General features: G+C 37.6%; 1 protein-coding gene across 5 annotated transcripts; it reads right to left on the reverse strand.

The window, feature by feature from the left end:
• On the reverse strand, positions 1–26,236 carry PRPF4B (pre-mRNA processing factor 4B). 5 transcript variants are annotated; one of them, XR_008234120.1, is made up of 20 exons: positions 26,125–26,177; positions 20,437–21,630; positions 17,376–17,549; positions 16,952–17,107; positions 16,153–16,234; positions 14,392–14,602; positions 11,844–11,917; positions 10,290–10,380; positions 9,769–9,916; positions 8,413–8,550; positions 7,054–7,207; positions 5,965–6,079; positions 5,275–5,426; positions 4,715–4,801; positions 3,767–4,044; positions 3,272–3,406; positions 2,713–2,758; positions 2,104–2,189; positions 1,234–1,279; positions 1–185 (listed from the first exon to the last, which is right to left on the reverse strand). XR_008234120.1 is itself a non-coding variant. In XM_052780015.1 (15 exons), exons 1-15 carry the CDS (start codon positions 26,160–26,162, stop codon positions 3,841–3,843), a joined length of 3,018 nt encoding a protein of 1,005 aa, XP_052635975.1. In that variant the 5' UTR covers positions 26,163–26,177; the 3' UTR covers positions 1–3,840. The 5 variants fall into 5 exon arrangements, 1 of the variants encoding a protein (XP_052635975.1); XR_008234118.1 differs by having other exon boundaries at positions 3,272–4,044; XR_008234119.1 differs by having other exon boundaries at positions 2,104–3,406.

The raw sequence follows: 26,236 nt of genomic DNA on the forward strand, positions 1-26,236 counted from the left end.
TAAGTTTTAAGCGTACTTTATTAATTTCAAGCAATTGCCACTTCCCAACATCCTCCGCCCGAGTTACAATTTTACACATACTGTAGAAGATCGCTCTATCTCCAGCGGTATCACAGACTGGTCTGCCTTCTGTGTACGGGTCAATATACACATAAAGTTTCTTCAGAGGTTTAATGCCACTTACCCTATGTATGGAGATAAAGTATTATTAAAAAGTTTTTAAAGGAATCATTATATTCTATCAAAAACTCTCAAACAGTTTTTAATTTTTATCGTAGTATACACCAAGGTAATAAAATCACATTCTAACTGCACAGGGCTGGTATCTTAGTTTGCCACACATTCAGAAAAACAAGTATGTTAAACGGGAAGCTCCTTGTCACCATGAAGGAGAAGGAAACATGGTAGATTTAGCCAAACTTTCTATATGTGGGACCTCAGGTGAAGACACAAATTACATCTTCATGTACAGGAGGAAAAGATAAATTATCCTCCCTCTTAGATCAGCTGAGAAATAGTTCCAACACGAAAACTCTGCTGCACAGCTGTTCTGTTTGCACCAAGCTGCAACCATTGGAATTCAGCTGACTGCAGTGGCACTAGCAGCTGCTCTGCTCTCCTCAGAGAGCACAGGCTACTGGGACAGGTATTGCCTAAAACTGGAGACGTTTCTTAACAGCACCAAAAAGTCACCAACTGCAGAGGCTTTTGAAGCCAGAACTAAAGATTTTCTATTGTTGCCAACAACAAGTACCAGCTGAAGCCGATACTGGATGGAGGACTAAAATCCACTTGTTTTGAGTAACCCCTGTCAGCTAGTCTCTGTATCAACAATAAAGTTTGACAGAATAAAACAAATAATGAACCTGCTGAAGTTAAAGAAAAAAGTGCATCATCTGCTTAAATATTTACTAGTTAAAACACATATATTTTAACCAAATATAATGGCAGATTTTTTCCTAAATTTTGTAGGTTTTGTACTGATCATTCTATCATTTTAAGAAAACTGGATTTAAACAGTAATTTGCCTACATTTAATCGCAATTAAAAAATCTCTTCAACCAGAAATGAAACAAACACATCTATGTAACAAATTCTAATACAGTAAGTATGTTTCAGGAATTATCAGTACTGCAGCAGTGTTAATCAATTCTAAATTGGAATGCTGGAAACCAAAAGATTAAGACAGAACTACACAAAGAGTACTTTTCATATCTTTTATAGGACAGAAACCTTTGTTCATGTCTTCTGGTAGCCGTCATCTTCTTTTGAGCTGCACCTACAACACAAAGAACAAGTAAACGAGCAACTTTATGCTTCTCCAGAATAGTTTAAAACAGTTCTGTAGGCATTAAGGGGCATCTTTTCTACTGCTTTGTTTCTGTATCACCAACTCATTTCATTGTTTTATATTCCTATTTTAAGAATAAAGTACAAAGCAACAGAAAGAATAAGCTATTACTACATCTGTGTAAAACTGCCCTCAGAAGTGCTGCCTGAAAAATTGCCAGAAGTGCAAGTTATTTTCTGTATTTAACTAGCAAGCAACTAGTACTTCATTAAACGTGAAAGCTAATTTTTTTATTTCCTGTATGAACAAGATACCTTAATATGTGGAAATAAGGAGAGACTATTTTTCATTAAGAATATTACAATATAAATTGAGAAGAGACAGGCTGAAGGTTCCAAATAGGCATACAAAACCACCCATCTCCTGCTTGTTTTCGTAGTTAGTTCATTACATCTCCTTGGTGGGGTATTCCCCACCAGCAGAATGACTGCTTTGTGTCATTTTTCCATTCTTGAGTGCACTAAGAGTGCATGATTGTTGCCATTATGTACCTAGATGGATACAAAAACCCTTCTTAGTTCAAAGAAGTAGTATAAAGTACGTGAAACCAGTGGGGTTTTCACAACTTGTCAGAATATATTAATAAAAATGAAAAGACGAACTTCTTAACATTGTCAAAGAGAATATTAAAGCAGCAGTATGAACCTGAAAAGTTTGATTCTGTTGTCCTCACCCTGTATAACCAATTCAAATGTTTCAAGCTCTTTTAACTTGTTGCTAAATGTTTATCTACACATGCTGTCAGAAATAACCTTGTTAGGAAGGTGAAGTTGGTGTCTCAGCAAATCAGACCCATGGAGTAGGCGTTGAGTGGCCTGTGACTCGCTTTCCTTTTTCTCTTTCAGCACCATCAAAAGGAAAAGTGAGAAAAACAGCACAAACATTAGTTAAAGCCTGAATTTAATCCCATGTCCTACAGGAATAATTTCATTACAATGAAAGCAGACAGACAGTATCTGTAGGGTTTTTTGCTTTGTTTTTGTTTAAGCAGTGATAATTATATATCTAATTAACATAGCCTATAGCTCTCCCAAAGATCATAATGTTTAATAATCCCTTTAATTAAATGATTAATAGGAAATGCAGGGGTGGTTCTTACGAATTACCTGATTTACCATCACTGAAGACAGATTCTTTTAAAAATGGCTACAAATGCCTTGTTCACAAAAGACTTTATTATCTAATGATGCATACTGAAAACATACAGAAACCTGCATGGTCCACTTTACATGCAGCAGAACAATCTTCACTTTACAATAAGTAAGTGTCAACTGTTTTATGCAAGAGACAACACTTTAAAGTCACATTTCTTAAAGAAAAGCTTCATTTACAAAAGAAATAAAAGGTAAAGAAGCAATTACCGCTTTTAAAAAGCAGCTGCTTTGTTCAAGAGTGGAAGGTTTATGCCTGTATTGAAAGACAACATGATCACAAATAATGAAAACAATGAACAAATGAAACACTTTTAGCATAAAGCAGTACACTTTCAAAATGACATACAAATAGTTAAAAATTTCATTATGTTGTCTATCTATCCTTTAGATATAAGGTCTTTCGAATGAGATCCCAACATACGTAATTACTAAATGAAAACTCTTCTGTAAGTATTGGTTCTATGTCATAGTGAACTGTATTTAACAAAACGTATACAAAGTCTATAGCAAGTTGATTAAAAAAATTAAAGTAATAAGAAACAGTACACTGAAGGCGCTCTATCCATCAAGTGCGCACTCTCAAAGTTTTAAATGTGATGAACAGAACAGAAGTTGTAACTATGCCACGGTTGCAATGCCAGAAAATAAAACAAGATCATTTATCAAACATGCAGGGAATTCTGCCACAATGCTATTGTCTCTCATTTGTCAGTTGTTCCAGAAAAATAACAGCTTAAACACCGGTGATGTTGATGGGTTAGCTTACCTTCAGTGTACTGAAAGTTGTACACAACCTGCTTTAAAAGAGGAGACCATCCCTGCGGGCAGGCTCAAGAAGGAACAGACCCCCTTCGGCACTGACTACACCAAGGGCATGCTGCTGTGGCCTGCACACACACACCTAGGAAAATGTGAATATAAACAGCATTTATGCTGGCCATTTTTTAAAGACAAAAATGAAGCCAAGTCTGCTAAAAACAAATCAACCACCCAGTATTACTGCTCTTTTTTTTTCCTTTTTTTTTTTTTTTTATAACAGATGCTTTTTTCTTTTTATAATATATACGAACTGCAACCATATACATTAGCATTGTACTTCTGTGCAGTCTTGGCAATTAAAACAGTTCTACAGTGAAAATTTTCACATAAGACACAAAACAGAATTACTCTAACATTTCTAAAAGAAATATCAGCCTTGATGTTAATTCAAATGTATCATTTCTTCCTCAACTTTGCAGGGGAAATATTTATGTTTATATACATTAATAACTGCTGTGAAATTTCTTCAGTCTTTGTATCTTAATTACTCAAACCCTTTGAACTTCTTCATCTGGTTTAAATTTTTTCCTGGATGAAGGCGTGCTGCAGAGCCTGGTTGATGCTAATCCGTTTAGCTGGGTCTAACATTAGAATCTGGTCCAACAAGTCCTTTAGCTGGTGTACTTTTTTACGCTGGTCTTCAGGGAGTCGTTGGCACCCAATCAAGTCTGCTAACAGGTCCTTGGTTGGATTAATGGTGCTCATAACAGTAACCTTCTCCTACAAATACAAAAATGGCAACCTTGTAGAACAGAAGGCACAAAACCCCTATCCCTTTTAGAGAGCTTCAGCAGCAACTTTCCTGCAGGGTTCTCTTGTATCTGATCAGCAATGCCCTTTGTCATCACGTGGCCTCACAAATCCTCATGCAGACAAAGGAAAAGAGTGGAAACAACGCTGTCAGGGGTAGGCCCAGGCTGCATCTTTCACCAACAGCAGGTGTATACATGAACTTAACATCCCAGATAACTGAGAACATCAAAATTCCACGTGGAAAGTTCCTATATCTGACCACCAATTCTGTGATTCTTGATAAATATACTATGTTAAAATGGTGCAGAAAGTAATAGTGACCTCCTACAATATAAGCACATCATACTGAAGTTGGACATCCTTCTCTAAAATGAAGTAATTTAAGCATAGATTATGTGGAGATAACCTGTATACCTACCAAGATTAAACTTAAGATTTCTCTTAAACACATTCCTATATCATAAGAAAAATATCAGTTGCCAGTTTGTAACTATGTAACCTGTCCATACTGCTGCAAAAGGACATTCTAATAGCTTATAAAAACTTATTTTTAATTAAGATATCAAGATATGTTTGAAAGACGTAGTAGGAAAGCTTGGAAAAAAGTAATAGGCTAGTCGACACATTGAGGACTTACCCTTTCGGTCACTTTATCTACTTCTATATACATAAAGTTGAGATTTTGATCAAAGTGCTGATCTTTGAACACACCTTTTCGAATCATCTGGAAAATGAGGGAGAGGCAAGAGTTTCAGGCAAGTCTCTGTGTCTTACAAATTCCACAATTAGCATCAATGTCTACTAACTTATCGCAACATGAATAATTTAATACTAATGAAAAAATATCAAAAGGACAGAAAGAAATGTCTAGACTGAGTAAAAAATACAGTTCAAGCCAGTTGAAAAAGGACACAGTATCTTCCATTGACTTACGTATTTTTTTTCAGGTCAGTGCTTAGAAGGTTTCTGCTTTCACTTTATACTTAGTCTATGAAAAAGAAGCTGTATACTTTCACATCATAAGATTTTAAATCAATATAAATTATACAGTCAGAGCGATGTCTGATATTTACTTGCTGTTAAGAGAAGATGTATATTATAAGAAACAGAATTCAGGGAGAAAAAAGAAAGTATGTTCTACTGTTCATTATAGTAGCTTCAGATATTAATTACAAATCATATACTTATTTTTCTTACCTTGTTTGGCATCTTTCCTTTGAGATCCATAGCTAGTTTCAACATATGGTTATTGGTTTTGCCAGGAAAGAGTATTTTTCCTGTATAAAGTTCATATAATGTGCAGCCTACAGACCACATATCTATACCATAGTCATAGATTTTTCCTATAACTGAAACAGAGCAATTCCAGTTAATTCCATAAAGGTAGCCTTAAACGATATAGTATCACAAAACCAGACAGATGAAAAAATGCTGATTTGTAAACTATATTGGTGCTCCTCCTCTTAGGAATAAGAATTCACCATAAAAGAAGGATGCAAACCTTTTAACTTTTACAGTATTCCTATTTTAGAAAGGGAGGTTTTTACCTAACAGCAAAACTAATCAGCATGAATTAAGTTAGTAAAAACAAAGAAGTCAGAAGAATACCTCTGAATTAAAACATAACTATAACCAATCAGAAAGACTTCTCCCTGTCCTCACTGAGCTGACCACCAACATACATGAAGAGTCACCCAAGCATGCTTTCAAAGTCTGAATTTTTGACTGCCATATTTCCAGAGTGATGTTTTGCTAAGACCAAGCACAGAGTAAATTCAAGTCAAATTCTCATTTGCTAGTACTGGTATCCTGCTAGTACTATATGGTACTATAGTACCGTATCCTACTACTGCTTATGTGACATGTAGCCAATCCAAATGTACTTACTGATTTCTGGAGCTCGATAAAATCTACTAACTAGATACGGTGTGATGTCATTATCTGCAACATGTGAAGCTGATCCAAAATCGCAAAGCTTTAATATTGTTTTAGACTCATTCACCTGAAAGTTAAGCATAAATATCTGTTAGCACTATTTGTAGACAGAATTGCCAACAGCACTGTGCAAGTGACGATACATTTAAGTCAGAGATAAGAAAAACGTTCAGCCTTTAAATTGGAAGTTCTTCCCATATTTCAATCCTTCCTTTCTGTATTCTAAGGAAATTCTAAAACTTTCTTAAATTTAAAGTGACACTTAATGCCTTCAGATCCTACAAAATACAAAAAAAAGGTCAGTTTCCCAAACTTTTCCCTTACCAAAATATCCTTGGTGGACCCGGATTTCATTCCAGATACTGTAACTGTACCAGTTTAGACTTCCAACTCTAGTATCCAGACTACCACTCATAAAACAGCGTATTATTCACGTATCTCATGCTTACATAGTAAATTTTACTGTTGTGATGGCAAGAAGAGAACATTTTAAATAAAATAAAAAACTGAGTTTGTCACAGGGATGACCACCAAGAAAACAGAAGGAAACACGTTTGATTCCTCTGATGTAGCTCTCATGCCCTGTTAACCAGGATGTTTAATGGAAACAGAAAAGACACATTAAGGGTTTTTCCCCATTATCTCATTCACGTAAACAAAATCTTCACCCAGACTCAACCAGCCTACTTCCATTTGGCAGAAAACAAGAACATTTTTCAACTACTGATGGAAAAAGTCCCAAGATTTCTCCTAAGAAAGGATACTGTCTTTCTTTGGAAGATCTGCTTTCTATAAAGACACAAGTAGATGCAGGTTTGTTTGAAAAAGACTGTACTAAAGAAAAGATTTTATTTAGATGCTGTATTATATTTATTTCTTACTTACTATTTACACCACGGTAGCATTTTATATCAAAATGTGAACCCTTTTCAGTTAAAGTAAATTTTGACTTCACCTAAATTAACAGAATGGTATTTATTTCAAATACTTAATTTTACACTATAGACTGTGCAAAACAAGTTTCGATTATTTCTTACTTACCAAAATATTATCTGGTTTAATATCTGCATGTAGGATATTGCATCTTTTAAGAAGCTTTAAAGCCAGGAACAACTGCTGGCTATAGGAACGCACAGCTTTAATATGGAGTCCAACATCTTTCCCATACTTCTTCAACACCTCTCGTAAATTCATACTATTAAAAGAAAGAAAGTGAAAGAAAGAATAGAAAAGAGCTTAACAAAGAAAAATATAGTGGCCTCCTAAACTGTAAGACAAACTTGAACAATCCATTTAGCTTTAGACATTTTTGGAGAAATGCAGCATTCAACTTAACATACATACTGCTCTGTTATCTACAGCAATGAAACGAAAATGCTCATCTATCCTATAGTGTATAATTACTTACTGGACTGGACTTACTTAGTTCAGAACACATTTTTAATCGAGATTAATTTGAGAGGATTTATTTGCACACAAACAGCATTCCTTAACAACTGTAAAGCCTTTGTACTCGTTTTCTTCAGAAATCAATAAACAAGGAAGTACGCAAAAGATACAAGTTGAGGCGGCAATTTTTTGGCGACTTAAACAGCAGATAAAAAGACCACAATTGCAGGACAAAAACATCATTGGATATAAATAATGTACAAGTGTGTTATAAAGAGATAGTGCAGCAAAAGAAAATAATTTGTTGTATGGCTTATTAGTGAAAATATAATAGTAATTTCATAATATTTGCACTGCTTCAGCATATAACTTATCTTCACCTCAAACACAGCAAAAATTAAAATAGGACATACACAGAAAACTTAGGCTACAACTGATGTCTCTAAGCAGAAATGGGAACTAAGGCAATTAATATATCCAGATCTATCATAATACAGTGTCTACAATTAACCTGTCAAAAGAGCTTAATTATTTAAAGAAAAAGTGAGCATGCAAAGAAAACACTGCAACAATTTTCTTCCTTAGACTGTTGTTATATATGTAGTCTTCACAGAATATAGAGCATTTGCTGAACCTCCCTGGGAATGCATTCTTAACCCAAGAATTCTAAAATACAGAATTATGAAAGCTAATAAAAATATTGTGACACACACACACACACAAAATCCATTAAGAGCAGCACTGGTGAGATGAACCATTTTTAATAATAAATTATTTTGTTTCAAATATTGTCCAGGCAGAAAGTTCACAATGATGCTTTAAATAAATTAGAAATAGTTCAGTAGCCTGTGGATTTGTGCCTCCAGATAATTTTTTTTTTTTAAAGTTCCTTGCATTCTTGAATCTTGGCAATAGAACAAGGTATCAAAACAATAGCCAAAAACAGAAAGGTAAAGATCACTCAATAGTACTTTACTTTTTACAGAGAACCCCAAACATTTGTCATCTTACCTGAGTGGCTCAAATACCAGACAGAGATGTTGTTTGTGGTAGAAATGCCTGAACAACCGTAGACAATGAAACTTGTCATCAGGATCTGCATCATTGAGCTTCTTCAAAAATTCCAGTTCTTTTAGGCCAGTTTTTTGCCTGAAAACAAAAAAATATGATTATAAAACAAAATCAGTGAAATTCTAATACTTTTTTTAAATCTAGACATTCACTTGAGCAGTTATAATTATCTGGAAATGAGAAGTGTCTTGTCATTACTTAAGGTACCACAGCTTAAAAAAAAAAAAAAAATCACAACAGTGGCTTGCTGTCAGTGTCTACACATGGGATAAGTTTATTTAATTCTTTGATCTTCAATGTGCCTTTGTAACCTACTTATCCTTTCCTCCTCCCTCCCGGCTGCATGTAAAGTTAAAACTAGATTTCCTCCCTTAATATAACACGTTAGTTTCAAACAGCACTCACTTGAGAAATTTACTTTTTTTTTAAAAAAAACCACGTACATTATTAAACTGACTATAGGGTCAAGTACACACCCAAACGGATTATCTATACAACATACCAAACTGAAATAGCTTATCACCCCCTCTTTTTTTTTTTAAACTTTTCTAGATACCTATTCATATAACTCAAAATAACCCAGTTACACACACAGCAAGACAACTTTTAAAGCTTCCAAGGTAAAATGCACAGAAAAGATTTTCATTTAAGTTGTCTTTAATGGAAGAGGACATAATACATGACTGTAGAAATACTGCAGCAGATACTGAAAATGAGTATTATAGACAAGTCCTCACATAATGTAGTTTAATAGATCATACTTGTTAATGGCCACTCATTCTGGAAGACCTCAACATTTTTTTTCTTTCAGCAGGGAGAGTCCCATCCCCTTTTATGTATCTTATAGACATGCAGACATATAGAGAATATACAAAAATAATTCATGTATGGAGGTCTTTTTGTAAGTCACAGATGATCGGTTAGGATCCAACCCATAGCCTGCCCAATCGATTTGGTCCATCAAAACAAGATTTTTACATCTCAAAAATTTGATGGCTGGGCAGGACTCATAATTAACTGTAACCTTGTTTCTTGCTACCACTGTTCCCTGCAGTTTTGAAAATGAGAAAGTGCCTGATGAAAATGCAAGTACCCTTCTCCTGTGATAGCTGAAAAGAAGCGTGGATACATAGTCCTCAAGCGCTTCCCATTATCTGGCTCTTATTAGCAGAAAAGGCAGGAATCACAGTTGTAATCTGTTACTTCACTTGAAACAAAGGGAGATTCAAATCACATCATGAAAAACTTCCAACTGTTACATATGCTTTATTATTATTAAACAAAAACATTACTTACATAAGTTCATTGTTCCTGATGATTTTAACCGCTACTTCTTGGTTTGCTCTTGCCATGTCCCTGGCTCGCACTACGTTACTGAAGACTCCCTGACCAGTGTAACCATAGACATTGTAACGTTTATCTAGAACTTCACCTATATTAACACCTGAAGGATAAAATCAAGCAATTTAAAGTTATGAGTGACATATATAATGAAAGTTTTTATGAAAAATAAACCATTCTGTATAATTCAGAAAAACAAGATAAATGGTCTAATCACTTAATTTCATAGTGTACAATGTTTTATACCACCTAGCTTTGTGGAAATTATGGGGAACAAACTGTGACTCTGCAAGCCTGGAGTCTTTTTGTAACTGAGGTTAAAACCTACGTGCTCATTTCATCCATTACATTACACTCAAGTGAGCGCACTGTGGTACATTTACATTAGAGTAACATTTCAGTACTTTTACATGAGGATCTTTTCCATTCAGCACCCTCATTCTAGCTGTTCTTGCGAATCAACAAATACAACTTACGGTAATAGCCTTCTGCATCAGTCCAGTTATCCCTGAGATTGGGGTTTTCTTTGAAGTCTTTTCCAAAACCAGCAGCCCTTAGACGAGCACTCTGAAATAAAAAGCAACAGCTTTGCTTGTGTTGTCTATGTTCTTCCTTGACGTTTACTTACCAAAACCCCTTTTTTCCTACTGAAACACTGTTCCTCTCCGCAATACAAACACACTTATTTTGTAGACAAGAGAAACTATTGACTCAAAATGCTATTTACCTACCAGTATCTAAAGACTGATGCGAGGAAAGAGGATGAGATCAAGCAATAGAACTATTATTAAACATAAATGGGCAAAGTTTCAATTAATACCCACAAGGAACTTATACAAGTTATGTTAGAATGCACAGAATGCAGAGGCAAAAGTCTGAATAAGACTTTTTACTTACAATATGTTGTATTAAAAATGTTTAGCAATTTGTGAGGAAAATGTAACTGTTTAAGCCTTGAATTTCTGTTCATTCAATGCCCCTTCACAGATTTCATACTATTATACTTACAATCACAAAATTACAATTGCTGTTGACATCTCTTAACAGATTTGGTAATATAGTGTCAAAAATTCAAATCTATGAGTAGTAAAGAATATCTTCAATTGAACAACAGTTACTGGAAGGGGGAACGGCTCACTTACAAGCCATGTAAATCCCCACCTGCAACTTTCAAATTTTTATAAACGGACTCCCCCACACTATCCTTCAAGTATTTATCTTTTTCCAGGTCAAAAGGGTCTTGATTTCTTTTTTAAAATTTTATTATTATTACCAGTGTTACTAAAGTGACACCACAGCAGCCTTTTGTCACCAATGCTTCTGTCTTAACTAATAGATTGTATCTCCCATAAACCAAAATTAACTAGAGAATTTCTGAGTTAAGAAGAAAGTTGTTGTCTTGACTTATTTCTCAGTGTTGTGCATCAGCAACGAGGTAGATTTACAGAGAATGGCAAGTAAAGTCTCAAAACTAGTCACTGGACTGCAATATTTGCAGGCCACTTCAGCACATTTAGAGAAAAGCTGCTGGAATAGTGCAAGAGTAAAAACAGGAAATGTATCTCTTTGTCCAAAAAAACCCCCAAACCACCCACCAAACCACCACATTACTCCAACACAGCATCATTAGCAAATTAAAATATCTTACACAGATGCTTTTTAATTAACCATACACAAACTGCTGAAAAAAGCACATATTTAGAACAGTGCAGCATGGTAACATTAACATAAAGCTTAACTTATAAACAGGTTTGTTACCACGTGACATTATAGGTCCTATTCAAACAGGAGGTGAATTCCCCAATTGCTTTACTCTGGTAAAACTACCACTGTTTCAGCAGGCTTTCTTTCACTGAAATACTAATTAAGAACTACTTTGTCTGCCTTGGCTGATCAAAAGATTCAGAACATACTATCCACTCAGTTACACATGCTTTTACAAATCAAAGTTCCCACAAACCTCAAGTGACAGTAACTCTAACAAAAATCAAGCAAAAAAATCATACATTTAATCTCTAAGAATTACCTACATCAAAGTATGCAGCAAACATATCATCTGATTCTGTGAACATATCAGGAGCTAGCAGTTTCTTCTGAGCTGAACCTTAAAATGAAATTTAGATTACTCAACATGAAAAAGACAGCAAACTAATAACTCTGTTACCAATATAATTCATGACTTGGTATCTTTACAATATAATCTAAGATCAGTATGTTGGCAAACAGGTAGCTCTACTAATGTTTCTAGCAAATACATTTTACATTCTAGAAATACATAACCCATATCGGTTAAGTTCTTCAAAGCACTCAAAAATTTATACCTCCTTGAAAAATTAAGTATAATAGCTTTCAAATAATTCACACAGCAGAAAGAAAAAAGTACACACTTCTGTGATCCCTACAGACAATGACTCACTCTTTATATATGTATAAAAAGAAATACAAAATGACTGTGTGTATATATAAAAAAATAGATATATTTTCAATACACAAGTTCAGGCTTTTCTGCTAATCACAAGGTATTTTACTAAAAATCAAAGCTGTAAAGCCCAGTTGCTGTTTCTTTCGAAAATGTTTTCTTCAACCCTGTCAAAAAGGACCTTGTGCATAACTTTTAGTCAAAGATAATGTTAACTATTATGTTTAAAAGAAACATTTTTAATGTGGGCAAGATTATCCCCTTCTCACCTTTTAATCATCTTTAAAGTCCCAAAGACATTTTACTTGGTTGATAAGATAAAAGCAAAGAAATATAAATTAAGTACACGTTAGTGAAAGCAAGTAAACTTCAAACTACTTCATAACACACATTATGGTAGGATCCCTTCATGACCACGGTCACAACAAACACTCCCTTTAGGGTATGAAGCAATGGAAAAAAATAAACGGTTAATCTCAGATGCTTCAGTTCTCATGATGCATATAGCCAACCACTTCCATACAAAATAACTAGACTGAAATCTTCTGACAGCATCAAAAACTCCCATCCATCATGCTGACACGGCTGTTTCAAGGTATAGACCTGTCACCTGACACTATAGGGAGACAGGTTACACTGTTGTTTCAAGATATAGACCCTTCCAGCAACTTCCTCAAATTTTCTTTTTAGTTCCAGTTACTCACACTTGCACTGGGCTACCACGAGTTATTAAACTAGTTCCTTGCAAATTACTATCCTGGCCCTATATGAGGTCAGGATATAAATAAAAAATGGCTCTTACAAAGAAAGATGATTCATTGCGTCCATCTGTTCTTATAGCCACCTCCAACCCAGAATCCTACCAATATATGAAAATTCCCAGATTTGAGTATAACTGATCTGTTTTTAAAAACAAACCTTTTTCATACCTTAAAAATGTCTATGTAGTTAATGGGTATATTTTCATATACTTTAGTGGACAAAATTAGAAAGCAGTACGTGCCTCAACAAAAATGGAAAAAGATATTGTCTGTTAAACATAAGAAGACTAGGTCTAAACTTGTGGTATGCAAATAAAGGAAAAGTGCATAAGAGAGTTCTTTCCACCTACATCGCAGGAGAACAATCTGAAAACATACTGCTCAAGGGAACACCAGAACAAACTACAGAGCAGTACACTAGTCCCAAAGAGATGCAGTTTTATTACTTCAAAGAGAAGCATCCACTAGAAGATAGCATATTTAGCCCCCAAGGATACATCTAGCACATGACATGAAATACAAGCTAACTGTCCAACTATTTCCTGAGGGTTTGGGCAGGTTTCACAGCCCTTGTTAAAACGGTGTGATGTTGCAATTAAACTGTAAAGAGAAACTGAAGTAGTTAAAACTACCTCAAGTATGACCACTCAGCAACTAGGCACTCCTTTGACTACTTGGAAAATGTACAGTAATACACTTTCAAAAGGCGAAAAAATAAAAAAAAGCAGATTTTCAATATTACAGGGTGCACTGGGACATGGTCTATGTTCCTTTTGCTGCAGCAGGCACAAGGCAGGTTTTATATCAATATGTGTTTCATTTCGATATTGCTGTACAACAGATTATGTGCAGGGAGGAAGAGGAGGAAATAGCCATTTCTTCAGCAAGAAGTTATGCCACCAAAATAGACTTACTAGCAATGACTCTCAAAAGCCTTAATCATTCTAAATGACTACAGACCCACCTATGTTCTTCTGACCCAGTGGCTTTGACAAAGAAATGGACAAAAGGCGCATGGTTTCCAACCCACCCCAAAATAAAGACTAGGACTATATTAAGCTTCTAAGAAAACAACATGCATAAGTGAAAAGAAAAATTTGGAAGTTAAAAAGGGTGATTCTTAACTATAGACATTGTTATTTGCTCTTCCAAATGTATAGCATGAATTGTGTTAAGAGTTACTAGAAATATAGAGAGCATGTTCCATTCATATCGTCCTGCTTAACGAGCAAGCTTTATTTTAATGTTATGTTTTAAGTAGCATAATATTCATGGAAACATTCTCAAATTCTGTCCAAAAAGTCAATCTACTTCCAAGTCTGGAAGTATACAAGGAAACTAAGGAAAATGCCTGAGCTTTCATAAATTGCATTATAAAGCAAGATTTCAGATTCTTACCGTTGTTCTGTTCAACTGTCATGAGGTTGTGCTTGGCTTTCACTGATGCCTCAAATGTGTCCACATTTTCCCGTTCGTACTCCTTAACATCAGCAGCTACTCTTTCTAGGATGTCATCCGGCGAATTTGAGCGACTACGCGTACTACTTTGAGGACTGCTTGGTTCAGATGGTACAGATATATTACTGTCTTCTGTCTGGCCTTTGTATTTCTAAAAAGAAATTTAATTATTAATCTCACCATCACAGCTTATCACAATTTAAACATTTTTATACTCACCCTTTCAAACCTTAACCTTTGCTTTTGTAACCACCTACATCTCTGAAGGCAACAGATTATTTGCAGAATGGGATATAGCTTTTGAAAACTCATTTTGCCACAACGCACCACAGGCCAGACCACAAAAATAAGACTGAAAAATTCATGTGTGTCCTTTAGGCTTTTCCATTTCTGTAAAAACCAATTTTTATTGAAGATTAACTATGTTGTTGTGCGTGACAAAATGTCAGTAGCAATAGACTTATTACTAAACCATTCTGGCACACAAGTCTTGAAATCAAGTCTTTAAGGAAAAATTAATGATTTTATATCTTAACATCTTAGAATCTTTCCCACTTTTATTAGTGTTATGGTACAGAAAAGTAGGTTTTAGATTCAAGTTTTTTATTTGAATTGGAAACCCTCTTGTTGAAAAATTTCAGATGCATTAAAAAAGTTCAAGACAACACCTTTACAAATTATTTTTTTTAACTTGTGTGAAGTTATAAAAATGTCACTTCCTCTCCCAAAAGTTAAAAACCAAAATGAATAAATGCTGATACCACTCAGTTATCAAGGTCAAACTATTCAGTAATACAAGCAGAGGTTTCCCATTTAGGGAATGAAGCTCTGGAATTTGCTTCCTGTATGGAGGAGCAACAGGTGTAACTGGCCTTTAAAAATAATTGACTTTAAATCATTTTACTCAGTCATAGTTCTGAAGGATTTTACAATGAGCTTTGCACAAAAGTCAAATGATGAACGGCATTTTTAGTGCTGTTTAAAATAAGCAGCACATTATAACTGGTGTTTTTACAACTAAATATTAAGCAAATATGCTGCAGTATTTTGCTTATTATGTTCTATCTGTGTGCCAAATCCCAACTTTAAAAAGATAACTGACTTGTGCTGTAGAATTACATACCCCTTGGCTACAGCTCCCTTTCAGGGGTCTCAATCACATATTACCTGTCACTACTGTTACCTTCTTACCAGGAGTAAGAAGTTCATGGGAACTCACAGGTGTAACTGAATACATTATCTATGTTCATGAAGGGGGAACCCATCTCAGTGGCTTTACGAAGTTTTGGAAACGGACAAGGAGAACCTCTACTTGAAACAAACTGATCAGTTGGGTTAATTGATATGTAACTTAATGCTATATTGACATTATGATATAAATGGTACAGCTACAAAGAAAACCTACAGATTAAGATAACCGAAGAACATTTTTAACATGTCATAGGACTGTCAGAACGTTTAACTGTAGCACAAAAATGACTCGCAGAAGAGTTGCTTCAGTCTTAAAAGCAATGCTCTTGCGATGGAAGTGTAAAGTTTAACTGAGACCAACATTTACAATAAATTAACTGGAAAAAAATATAGTAATAGTAATTCCTATCATAATGCAGTAATAGGCTAAGAGCCCTCCTTTATCACAACATTTTACACTAAAACCAGAAAGTTAGTTTCTGTAACCCGCATGATAATATAACCATGTACCTGAACAATTGCTTGCCGCTGTAATCTTCTTTGCCTTATCTCTGCTTCTTCATCCTCTTCTTCCAAATCAAAGTCTTCAAGACTATAAAAATACAATTTTTTTTATATAACATCATAAACATGAGATTATCTACTGAATTTTACCAAATGCAGTTCTTTGGCGCAGAAAGAACACAAGATATTAAATAGCTGTTCAACTGACTCAGAAAGCAAAGGTGTATTAAATCCCAGTGTGTATATTTACATCTCCTTACAGAGAAAATTTATCTTTTGGTATCTCATTGAGACTTTGCATATCTAATTTTTAACTGCAAACAATTAAGAGTAACTTTTTTTAAAGAGAAAAACAAAAAAACCACCCTTGTTCATTTTCCTTCCAGCATCACTCTTCTTTAATAATTTGATTAAGAATGCATACTTTTGTGCAATTGGATTAAGTAGATATTTAGCAAATATAAAAACAATTTGCAGATAGCAATTAATCCTTTCAGCTATTACAGTTTTTCCTCAAGCTTATTGCTTTTTCACAAGATACTGATCAAGTTGAATTTAGAAAACTAACAACATATCATTCCCTCAGGTCTGCCCACTAGCCAAAAGGTCTTGATATTTCTTGCATACTCCAAAGTTTTTCAGATCATTCCAACAGTAATTTGACAAGATCACAAGTACTAAAACATGATTAAGGTTTTAGGTGACAACCCAAAAACTACACCATGAAGGTAAGTGTCCATTCACTCTCAGTATCAGTGGATCTGCCTTTTTAGATAATCAGCCCAAGTTAGAAATTAATTCTTACTTTTCATCTGATGAAGACTCCTGTTCAGCTTTCATACCCTCAGAGAGACTACCTTTAAATTTGTCTTCTTTAACTTTGCTTCTGCTCCTACGTCTATGGCCACCACGTGACCTGGACCTCCTTCGAAGGCGAGATCTACTTCTTCGGCCTCTATCCCTGGTAACAGTAAGAGGGGTTTGGGAGGGGTTGGTTTGGTTTGAATTTTTGAAAAAAAGGAGGAAAACCTATTCATAAAACAAAAAGGTACATAATGACTACAAGTAATAAAACAAATTAATTCATGGAGGACAAAATGAATTCAACTATGCCAGCACATATCAAAGTGGACAAAAAAAATGCATCATCTTTTTACAGGTAAGATAGCAACCTTTATTCTTTTAGTAATATTTTACAAAATATAATAAAAAATGCAGTGTGTCTTTACCTCCTCCGAGGAGACCTACTCCGCCTCCTTGGAGATCGGCTACGTCGAAGGGGTGAACGAGACCTCCTTCTAATGGGGGACCGAGACCTTCTTCTGGATGGGGACCATCTACTGGGTGGGCTAACATCTTTTGATCTTTCACGTCTAGACAAAATATCATCTCTGGTCCGCGTTCTTAAAATAGAGGAAGAGAATGGTTGTAAAATCAGGAGCAAACAAAAACCAAAAAATCACACTTCCCTCTAAAAGCTCACTTTAAAATCTTACTGCAGGTGAGGGACCACCAGATGGGCTTCTGAAGGAGGGATGGATAAGTATGTTTGCAGAGATGGCTGCCCTTCCTGTGTGTGTCTCCCCACCCCGGGAAATATGACCCCACACATAGGTCTAGTTCAGGACAACTCTGGAAACAGAGCTTATTAGTTACTACCACAAAGCTAAGAGAGGTTTTAAAAAAAAGCTTGTGTTTAGGTCTTACATAAATTGTGGCTGGTTTTATGTTTATCAGAAACAGTATTTAAACCATAAATAAAACCCCAAAACTAATTCTTGAGAATTTTCTCAGCAACTTTACAACACAGTACTGAAATTTAGGACCATGCTACTCCACAGCAATGATTTTAATGTCTATTTCAATTTGGGCACTAGAACTGGATGGCTTCAACATTTCACACATTCTAATACAGCAGTTGAAGACTAAAATTCTTAATTAACATATAAACTACCCCTTCGCAAATTAAAAAATAAATCAAGTTTGACACTATATGCTATTCAAAATTTGCTCATTCTTGTCTATACAGATTCACAATTATTCAAGAAAAAAAATCCTCGATGAGACAACTACATTAAAAAGCTTAATTGTATTCCACGACAGCAAGACTTCAATCATAAATTGGAAAGCATACAAGTTAAAAATATTTAACAACTATTCTAATAAGGCTGCAACAGAAATTCTTGAAAAATATTTCCACACCATTGTTCAAAGAAAATGTTGCTACTCTGAAATTGTCTGGCAGTCTGAGTAATTACAGGTAGTTAAAACTCCAACATAGTTGGAGTTCGTTCAGGATGTCCCACAAAGAAAGATTATTCCTGCTGATTTACAAACACTTCCAGCAGAAAATATTTCTTAGTAGTCCCCCACTCACATGGTGCTCACCACAGTGTTACAGAAGTATGAATTTGATAGCAAAATTCTAGACACACGCATCACCTGAAACAGTGTCTAGACAACTAATTCAAACTGGCTGTGATGCAAGCTGTCATGAGAAATGAAAACTGAAAGATGCAAAATGCTACAGCAGAAAAGTCAAATACCATCATAGGATCATAGAATAGTTTGGGTTGGAAGGGACCTTACAAGGTCATCTAGTCCCAACCCCCCTGCCATGGACAAGGATACCTTCCACTAGACCAGGCTGCTCAAAGCCCCATCCAACCCGGCCTTGAACACGTCCAGGGATGGGGCATCCACAACCTCTCTGGGCAACCTGTTCCAGTGCCTCACCACCTTTGCAGTGAAGAATTTCTTCCTTACATCTAATCTAAATCTACCCTCTTTCAGTCTAAAACCATTACCCCTTGTGCTACCACTACATGCCCTTGTAAAAAGTCCCTCTCTGGCTTTCCTGTAAGCCCCCTTCCAGGTACTGGAAGACTGCTATAGGATATTCCCAGAGCCTTCTCTTCTCCGAGCTGAACAACCTCAACTCTCTCAGCCTGTCTTCAAAGGAGAGGTGATTGCCTTCGTGGCCCTCCTCTGAACTCGCTCCAACAGGTCCATGTCCTTCTTATGTTGGGGGCCCCAGAGCTGAACACAGTATTCCAGGTGGGGTTGTGCCGATACGCTCCTGATTCACCAGAAAGCAGTCAGATAAACTGCTAGCATTTACAATACTTGCTTAATCTGGTTAACACCACTGGGGCCATCCTCCAAAGTAGCTGCAGTATTGCTACGCAGTAGTACAGACAAATAAGCTGATAATGTGCCTGTAGAAGATACCCCATACTCGAAACCTGAGTAACCTTCAGTGATACAGGCAGAAAGACTTTCACATCTATCAGGTGCTTATTTACTGAGCTTGATCTTTGTGGTTCCAATACATGGTTTTAAATTCATATTTCTTTGTTCTTAATTCTTGGAGTGGGTGAAGCTAAACACCACGATAAAAAGTTTTAAATTATTCATTATCCAAAAGTAATGCTGAACTCTTCTGCCTGCTTAACTTCTTACCTTCAATGAATTAACTTCCAAAAATGTATACACTTATATTGTTCTCTGCTTGGGAACTTACCATCCAGGCCATATCATCTTCAGAGAAGGAGATGCTAGTAATTACTGTCTCATGGTTTATAGTAAATTTCAAGGTAACTGCTTTCATAGGCTAAATTGTCTTTTAAAAAAAATGCCAAGACTAAAAATACATTAAAAATATTTCGGTCTTTCTCCTTTAACTGTATGCAAAATATGGTAATGATATACAGCAGACCAATAACGAAGCAACACTACCATACCTTTAGCAGATGAATACAAAATATTTTTAAGAAAAAAAATGACTGTGAGAAGGACATCTTGATATAAAAGGTTTGCTTACATTCACATATGCTGACTCTAACATTAGGGGTTTTTTTTGAGGGAGGAAAGGGGTTAATTACCCACTTTTAGCCAACACTGATATATAAGAGCAGAGGGGACTCTCACTCCACAGAAATTCCTGAAAGCAACAGGACTATTAACTAAGAAACAAGACAGAAGCCAAATTCTGAATCCAACCGAGCAACAAAAAAGAGAACCTGAGCTACAAAACTTGCTCCCTGTAGTGGTGTGAGCAGCAAATAACTCAGCACTTTAACAACCAAAACTGAATTTGCATGTCTGACAGCTGGGGGAAGTATTTTTAAAAAAACAAATACATACAAAGTAAGCTCATAATATAATGTACAATCTGATTATCTTTTTTAATAGCTATTGTCAGAATAAAACTGAGAGATAAAGACCGAACTAGAAGATAGTTCATCCTGTAATGCATTTTTGCAATGGTTCATGACATCTTTAAGTTACCTGGGAGAAGACAGACGCCTCCTTTCTGATTCTCTTCTTTTCCTTTCTGCAGATCTACTCCTCACTCTTCTAACCGGAGACCGGGTTCGAGAGGGGGATTTACTCTGTTTAGATCTACGATCATTGAAGAGAGGGGATCTGCTTCTTCTTGACTTTTCACGTTGTTTAGGAGATAAGCTTCTTCCTTTTGGGCTACGGCCAGGTCGTCTAGGGGATCTGTTTTCTTTCCCTGAAGAAGCATCTTTAGAAGGAGATTTAATTGGCTTTTTTTCTTTGTCAGTCTCTGATCTCCTAGGTTTTCTATCTTTGGACCGTGATCTTCTATCTTTGGATTTGCTTCTTAGTTCTGTTGGCGATTTAGATTTTCTGCCACGATCTCTGCTTTTGTTTTCATTTACAACTGGAGACTTTCTGCGATCTCTTGATTTACTTTTATCATCAGCCTTATTTCTATCCTCTGGGGGAGATTTAGACTTTCTGTTTTTCTCCTGAGATCGCCTTTTAAGCATTGGAGACCTAGATTTCCTTGTCTGATCTTGAGACTTACTTCTCTTATAAGGGCTTTTGGATTTCCTCCTCTCTTTTGACTTGCTTCTAGTTGTCTTCTCTTTGATTCCATCAACTCCTACCTTGCCTTTCTTTTTGTCAGATCTGTGCCTAGTCCTTTCTTTTGATTCACTCTTACTTCCTTTCTTGGAACTAGTTTTATTGTCCACAGGTTCTAATTTCCCCTTAGTGTTTGACTTAGCTGTAGGTCTCGTTCCATTTCGCACTTTTTCATTAATCTCCCCCTCTTCTTCAGATCCTGACTCATAACCTTGTAATATTAATCCCATCCCAGACTGGACTTTTCCTTCCATTAATTCATTTTCAAGTTCAGCTTTCAATAATGCTCTTTGTTTCTCCAAGTCTTCCAGAGGAGCTAAAAAATCAATTTTAGTTCTTTTAGCTGGTCCATCTTCTTTGTCAGAGGTATCAGCTACCTCTTTCCGTTTATGTTTCTTATGTTTGTGTCTGTGTTTATGTTTTTTGTCCTTATCTTCTTCTGAAGAATGTTTATGTTTCTTGTGTTTACTTCGGTGTTTGTGTTTCTTTTTTTTGTGTCGGCTGTGCTTGTTCTGAGGTTGGTCTGCTTCTGATACTTCCCCATTTTCTTCATTTACACTTTTCTCGGATGCATCAGCATCCTCAACCCTGCAAAAATTAAAACTAGAGATCAGTACTATTAACTCACTGCAGTCCGTAATCTTGTGTTAACAGTCTTTTTTATGATAGAAACTAACTGGCATTTAATTACCTACCTTTGGGAGAATTAAAAATGTACAACTAATGTAACTAAGTTATAACTGCAGATACACTTTGTGAACAGACAGCTATGAGTTGAAAAAGAAATACTATGGAAGGAAGATACAGCAACTGCACTAACAAAACAAAACGTGTGGGTGAAATCAATGCTTATGCTTTTACGTTCAATATTGACAATATCTGTTGACAGTATTCAATAGTGCTGCATATTTATGCATCCTGTCAGTCCACCATCTCTCTTATTTGCTACTCCAGTCCTATGCCTAATCCAAGCTATGACTTTTAAAAGTATTTTCAAATGGCAGAACACAGTTGTGCTCCAAAGATCAAAACTTATTTCAAGGGATGATGCTGACCACCTAATGAGACCATCTTGCCACATCTCACGCAGTTGACCAATTCTCTGAACTGCAATTTCTTTCTGTAAGTGTACGCACCTGTTGGAAAAATCAAGAACTGTTCTTACCATGCATTTATAGTATTTCTGCAATACAGGGAACACTGCTGAAGAACAGGACAAATTCAGAAAGTCTAATTTCAGAAAAGCTTTCTGATAGTATACAGCAGACTATCAGCTTCCCAAGAAAAAAGCAGTAATCTTTAGGCCTGTAAAATGGCATTGGCCGAAAAAGCAGAACATAAGTCTACAGCAAGTTATTAAAATAATAATAATGTACAGTGTTTCTTCTAAAAAACCACAATCATTTCAGTTAGCTAGTCACAGCAATAAGCAATTTAAACAGTGTACTTAATAACTTCAAAAATTATAAAATTCAGTCCTAATGTTATGCATTCACTTATATGAACTTACTTAGATGCTGAAACTGGCTTACCAATTGGTTTTTTAGTGTTTAGCAAATACCTCCTAATCTCCTTCAGAACATCAATTAAGTTACTGTCTGTGGTAAGACGGATATTTGCCTTTTGAAATCTGTTGCCAAATATTATAGGTGCCAGAATTCACCTTTCTACAAACTCACCCCATCTAAACTACAGTTTCAGAATTTACTAGCTAACACTTTAATAACTTAAACATAGCTCTTTCTGTACCCCAAGCCTCATTCATTGAAAAGAAATTCCCTAAACATGATGGTCAGGAGTGGTGGGGGGATGTACACAGAAATGTAGAAATATCTTCCGAACTCTACTAGTTTCATACGAAGGTTGTTTCTGAAGAATATAATCAATGATCCAATAGAATAAGTATACCAGAGGTATTCTAAGCCAGGCCTAAAGGGTGGCACTTCACTATAAATCAATTAGCATCTTCCTAATTAAGGACAGGATCTTCAAACAGCGCACAGTTACTAATTCTCTCCTGCTTGAGTTAATGCAAATTCTAGTACTAGTAAATAATACAGACTTTTCTGCAACATACAGTAAAATTATTTGCTAAAACCATTAACACTTTAGTGCTCTGAAATGAGAAACTTCCTAAGGGAACAGACTGTTTGGGTTAAAAATATGCAATATTCACAGACTTAAGACAGAATGCTTTATGCTTTTTCTTTTACATCTGTCCTGGTTTCAGCTGGTATGGTGTTATGTCTTGGATTCAGTATGAGAAGAATGTTGATAACACTGATGTTTTCAGTTGTTGCTAAGTAGTGTTTAGACCAAGTCAAGGATTTTTCAGCTTCTCATGCCCAGCCAGCAAGAAGGCTGGAGGGGCAAAACAATTTGGGAGGGGACACAGCCAGGGCAGCTGACCCAAACTGGCCAAAGGGGTATTCCATACCATGGGATGTCATGCCCAATATACAAACTGGGGGGGGATTTGGCCTGCGGGGGGGGGGATCGCTGCTCAGGAACTAACTGGGCATCGGTCGGCGAGTGGTGAGCAATTGCATTGTGCATCAACTGTTTTGTATATTCCAATTCTTTTATTATTATTGTCATTTTATTATTGTTGCTATTATCATTATTATTTTCTTCCTTTCTGTCCTATTAAACTGTTCTTATCTCAACCCACGAGTTTTACCTTTCCCCCCCGACCCCAATTCTCTCCCCCATCTCACTGGGTGGGGGGGAAGTGAGTGAGCAGCTGCGTGGTGCTTAGTTGCTGGCTGGGGTTAAACCATGACAACATCCTTACCGCTACTTCTGCTTACTCAAAGCATATAGAAAGAAAGGTGTTTTTCTTAATTGCTTCTTCCTGACACTCCACACCATTAAGACAACAGAATATCAGAAAGAAAGAGGCCAAAATGCCTTAAAATTAGTTTGCTCTATGTTCCATTTGGCACAAAAGACATGAAAAGAAGGAAAAAGTATTAACTGTAAAACTTTTTCAACTTGCGTTTGCAATGCAGAGCAAGTACATCAGTGACATAAGTTGGCTAAAGGGCAGAAAAATGTCACAAGGAGAATTTTAAGGGAACTATGCATCTTTCAAGATTTCTTTTAGTCAGATAGAGGATGCTGTATAAGTCCCTGATTAACGCATTAATGGTACTTCAATATATTATAAAAATGTTACAGGACAACAAAAATCACACCCATTCAAGTTGCTTCAGATAAGTCTTCCTTCTCTTAATAGCAGTAAATGACACTGAAATCTATAAGGAAGTTATTTTGTTATTGTTAAGTATTTTAATATTATGTAATAACCTCACCTTCCATTCTGTAAAAGCAAACTGGTAGCGGAGGTGCCAGATGAGATACCTCACCACAGCAGTATCTCAGGCCACAACAGACTGCTAACACAACTGCCAGCTTTCTTTGCTTCTGTGCCTCAACTACAAAATTACTATTAACTTCATTAATATGCGTTAAGTATTTCAGAGTTTCTTCATGTACAGGAATCTGCTTATTTCAAGTAATTCCATGGATAAACTTTTACTTCATTTAAATGCTTCAGAGGTGTAATGACATGCATGAGAAACCTTTTAAGATTTCAGAAGGTGACGAGGCAGATGGGTATCTACATGTTTAGGTGATAATGGCTTTAATTGGAGAGGAACTGTGACGTGATCCTGTTATAGCCCCACTTTTTCTTACTTTTGAATTCAAGAAGAATGATAGGAAGTTCATGAAGATTTGCAAAGAGATTTCACCCATCTTTTCCTACATTCAGGCTTCCTATCATCAGTTTTTACCTTATTATGCTTAGTTATGTTTCTCTATGCAATACTAAACTCTCTTCTTCATCCGCTCCTGTGTTTTACGTGGTTCACATGTACATCCACTGCTTCTCCTCAACTCCCAGGATTAACAAGCAAAAACCCCAAGCCTCAAACCGCAACTTCTTAAGGCAGAAAAAATATAGAAAGCGGTTTATATAGCCAAAACATTTATATAGCAAAGAGGAGCAATAAAGTAAGCCTTAGGATGTCAACTCTGGGCAAAAGTTCCAGAGAAGAAAGAGTTCACGAGCTCGTGAGCGCCGGCAAACCCAAATCTCACGACGCTAAGCGGGGTGCCAGGAAAGCGCACCCCCGGAGCCCCGGTCCGGCGGGGAGGCGGCGGCTCGATCTTCGCTTCCCAACGGGAGCCGGGAGTTGCCAGTCATTTCGAGGGCTGGAAGGAGGGGCTGGCGGCAACAAATCGCTTTTTGCTTCCACCAGCACAGGCACTTTTTATAACGCGAGAGCGCCCGGGACTCGGGGGGAGGTGGGCTCGCCGCAGGGCGGGCAGCGGCTCGGCGGCAGGGCAGCCCCGAGGCACTCGGTGGTCCGGCTCCCCGCCCGCCCCTGCCCCGCTCGTCCGGGGAGGCCTCGCTCGGACGGACAGCCGCGGGGATCCCGGGCAGCGCCAGACCGCCGTCGCCTCAGGGATGCCCGAGCTCTGGGCGCCGCCGGGCACTCGCCCGGCCCGGGAGGGCAGCGCCCGCGCAACCACGCGGAGGACAAGGATTCCCCCCCCCGGGGCAAACCCGTTTCCCCGGGGAGGGGCAGGAGAAGCGGGAGCGGGGACGGCACCGCCGGAGCCCCCCCCCCCCCCCCCCCCCGCCGAGGCGGGAAGGCGCACGCGGAACTGAGGACACGCGCCCGCCGGTCCCGGCTCCACTTCCCCTCCCCCCGCCCCCAGCGGGCCGGCTGGCGCGCGCCCGGCTCGCGGCCTCTCCGCGCGCCCCCCCCCACCCCCCCCGCTTCCCTTCCCCGGTCCCCAGCCGGCGGGAGGCGGCTCCCGCGCCCCAGCCCCGCTGGGCCGCCTCACCGCGGGGCGACCGGCGAGCGGCTCCTATAGCAACCCCTCTTCGCCGGAGCGGCCACCTTCCCCCATCTCTCTCCTCCTCCTCCTCCCTCACCACCTCCACCCGGGCCGCTTCTCGTCGTCCTCCCCACCTCCCCCCCCACCACCGCCCCTCAAGCCCGCGCTTCTCCCTCAGCCTCCCTCCTCCCCGAGGCGCCATCGCGAGGAGCCTCCCAGCCGGTCTCTTACTCGGGCGCTCGCAGCTCGGGCTCCGCCGCGGCGGCCATTTTGAACTTCCAAACTCCTTCGCTGCCGCTGGGGAGACGCGGGGCCGCGGCGCACGCGCACGGAGACGCCGGGG

This window comes from Harpia harpyja, chromosome 1 (assembly GCF_026419915.1).
Source record: "Harpia harpyja isolate bHarHar1 chromosome 1, bHarHar1 primary haplotype, whole genome shotgun sequence".
Taxonomy (NCBI): domain Eukaryota; kingdom Metazoa; phylum Chordata; class Aves; order Accipitriformes; family Accipitridae; genus Harpia; species Harpia harpyja.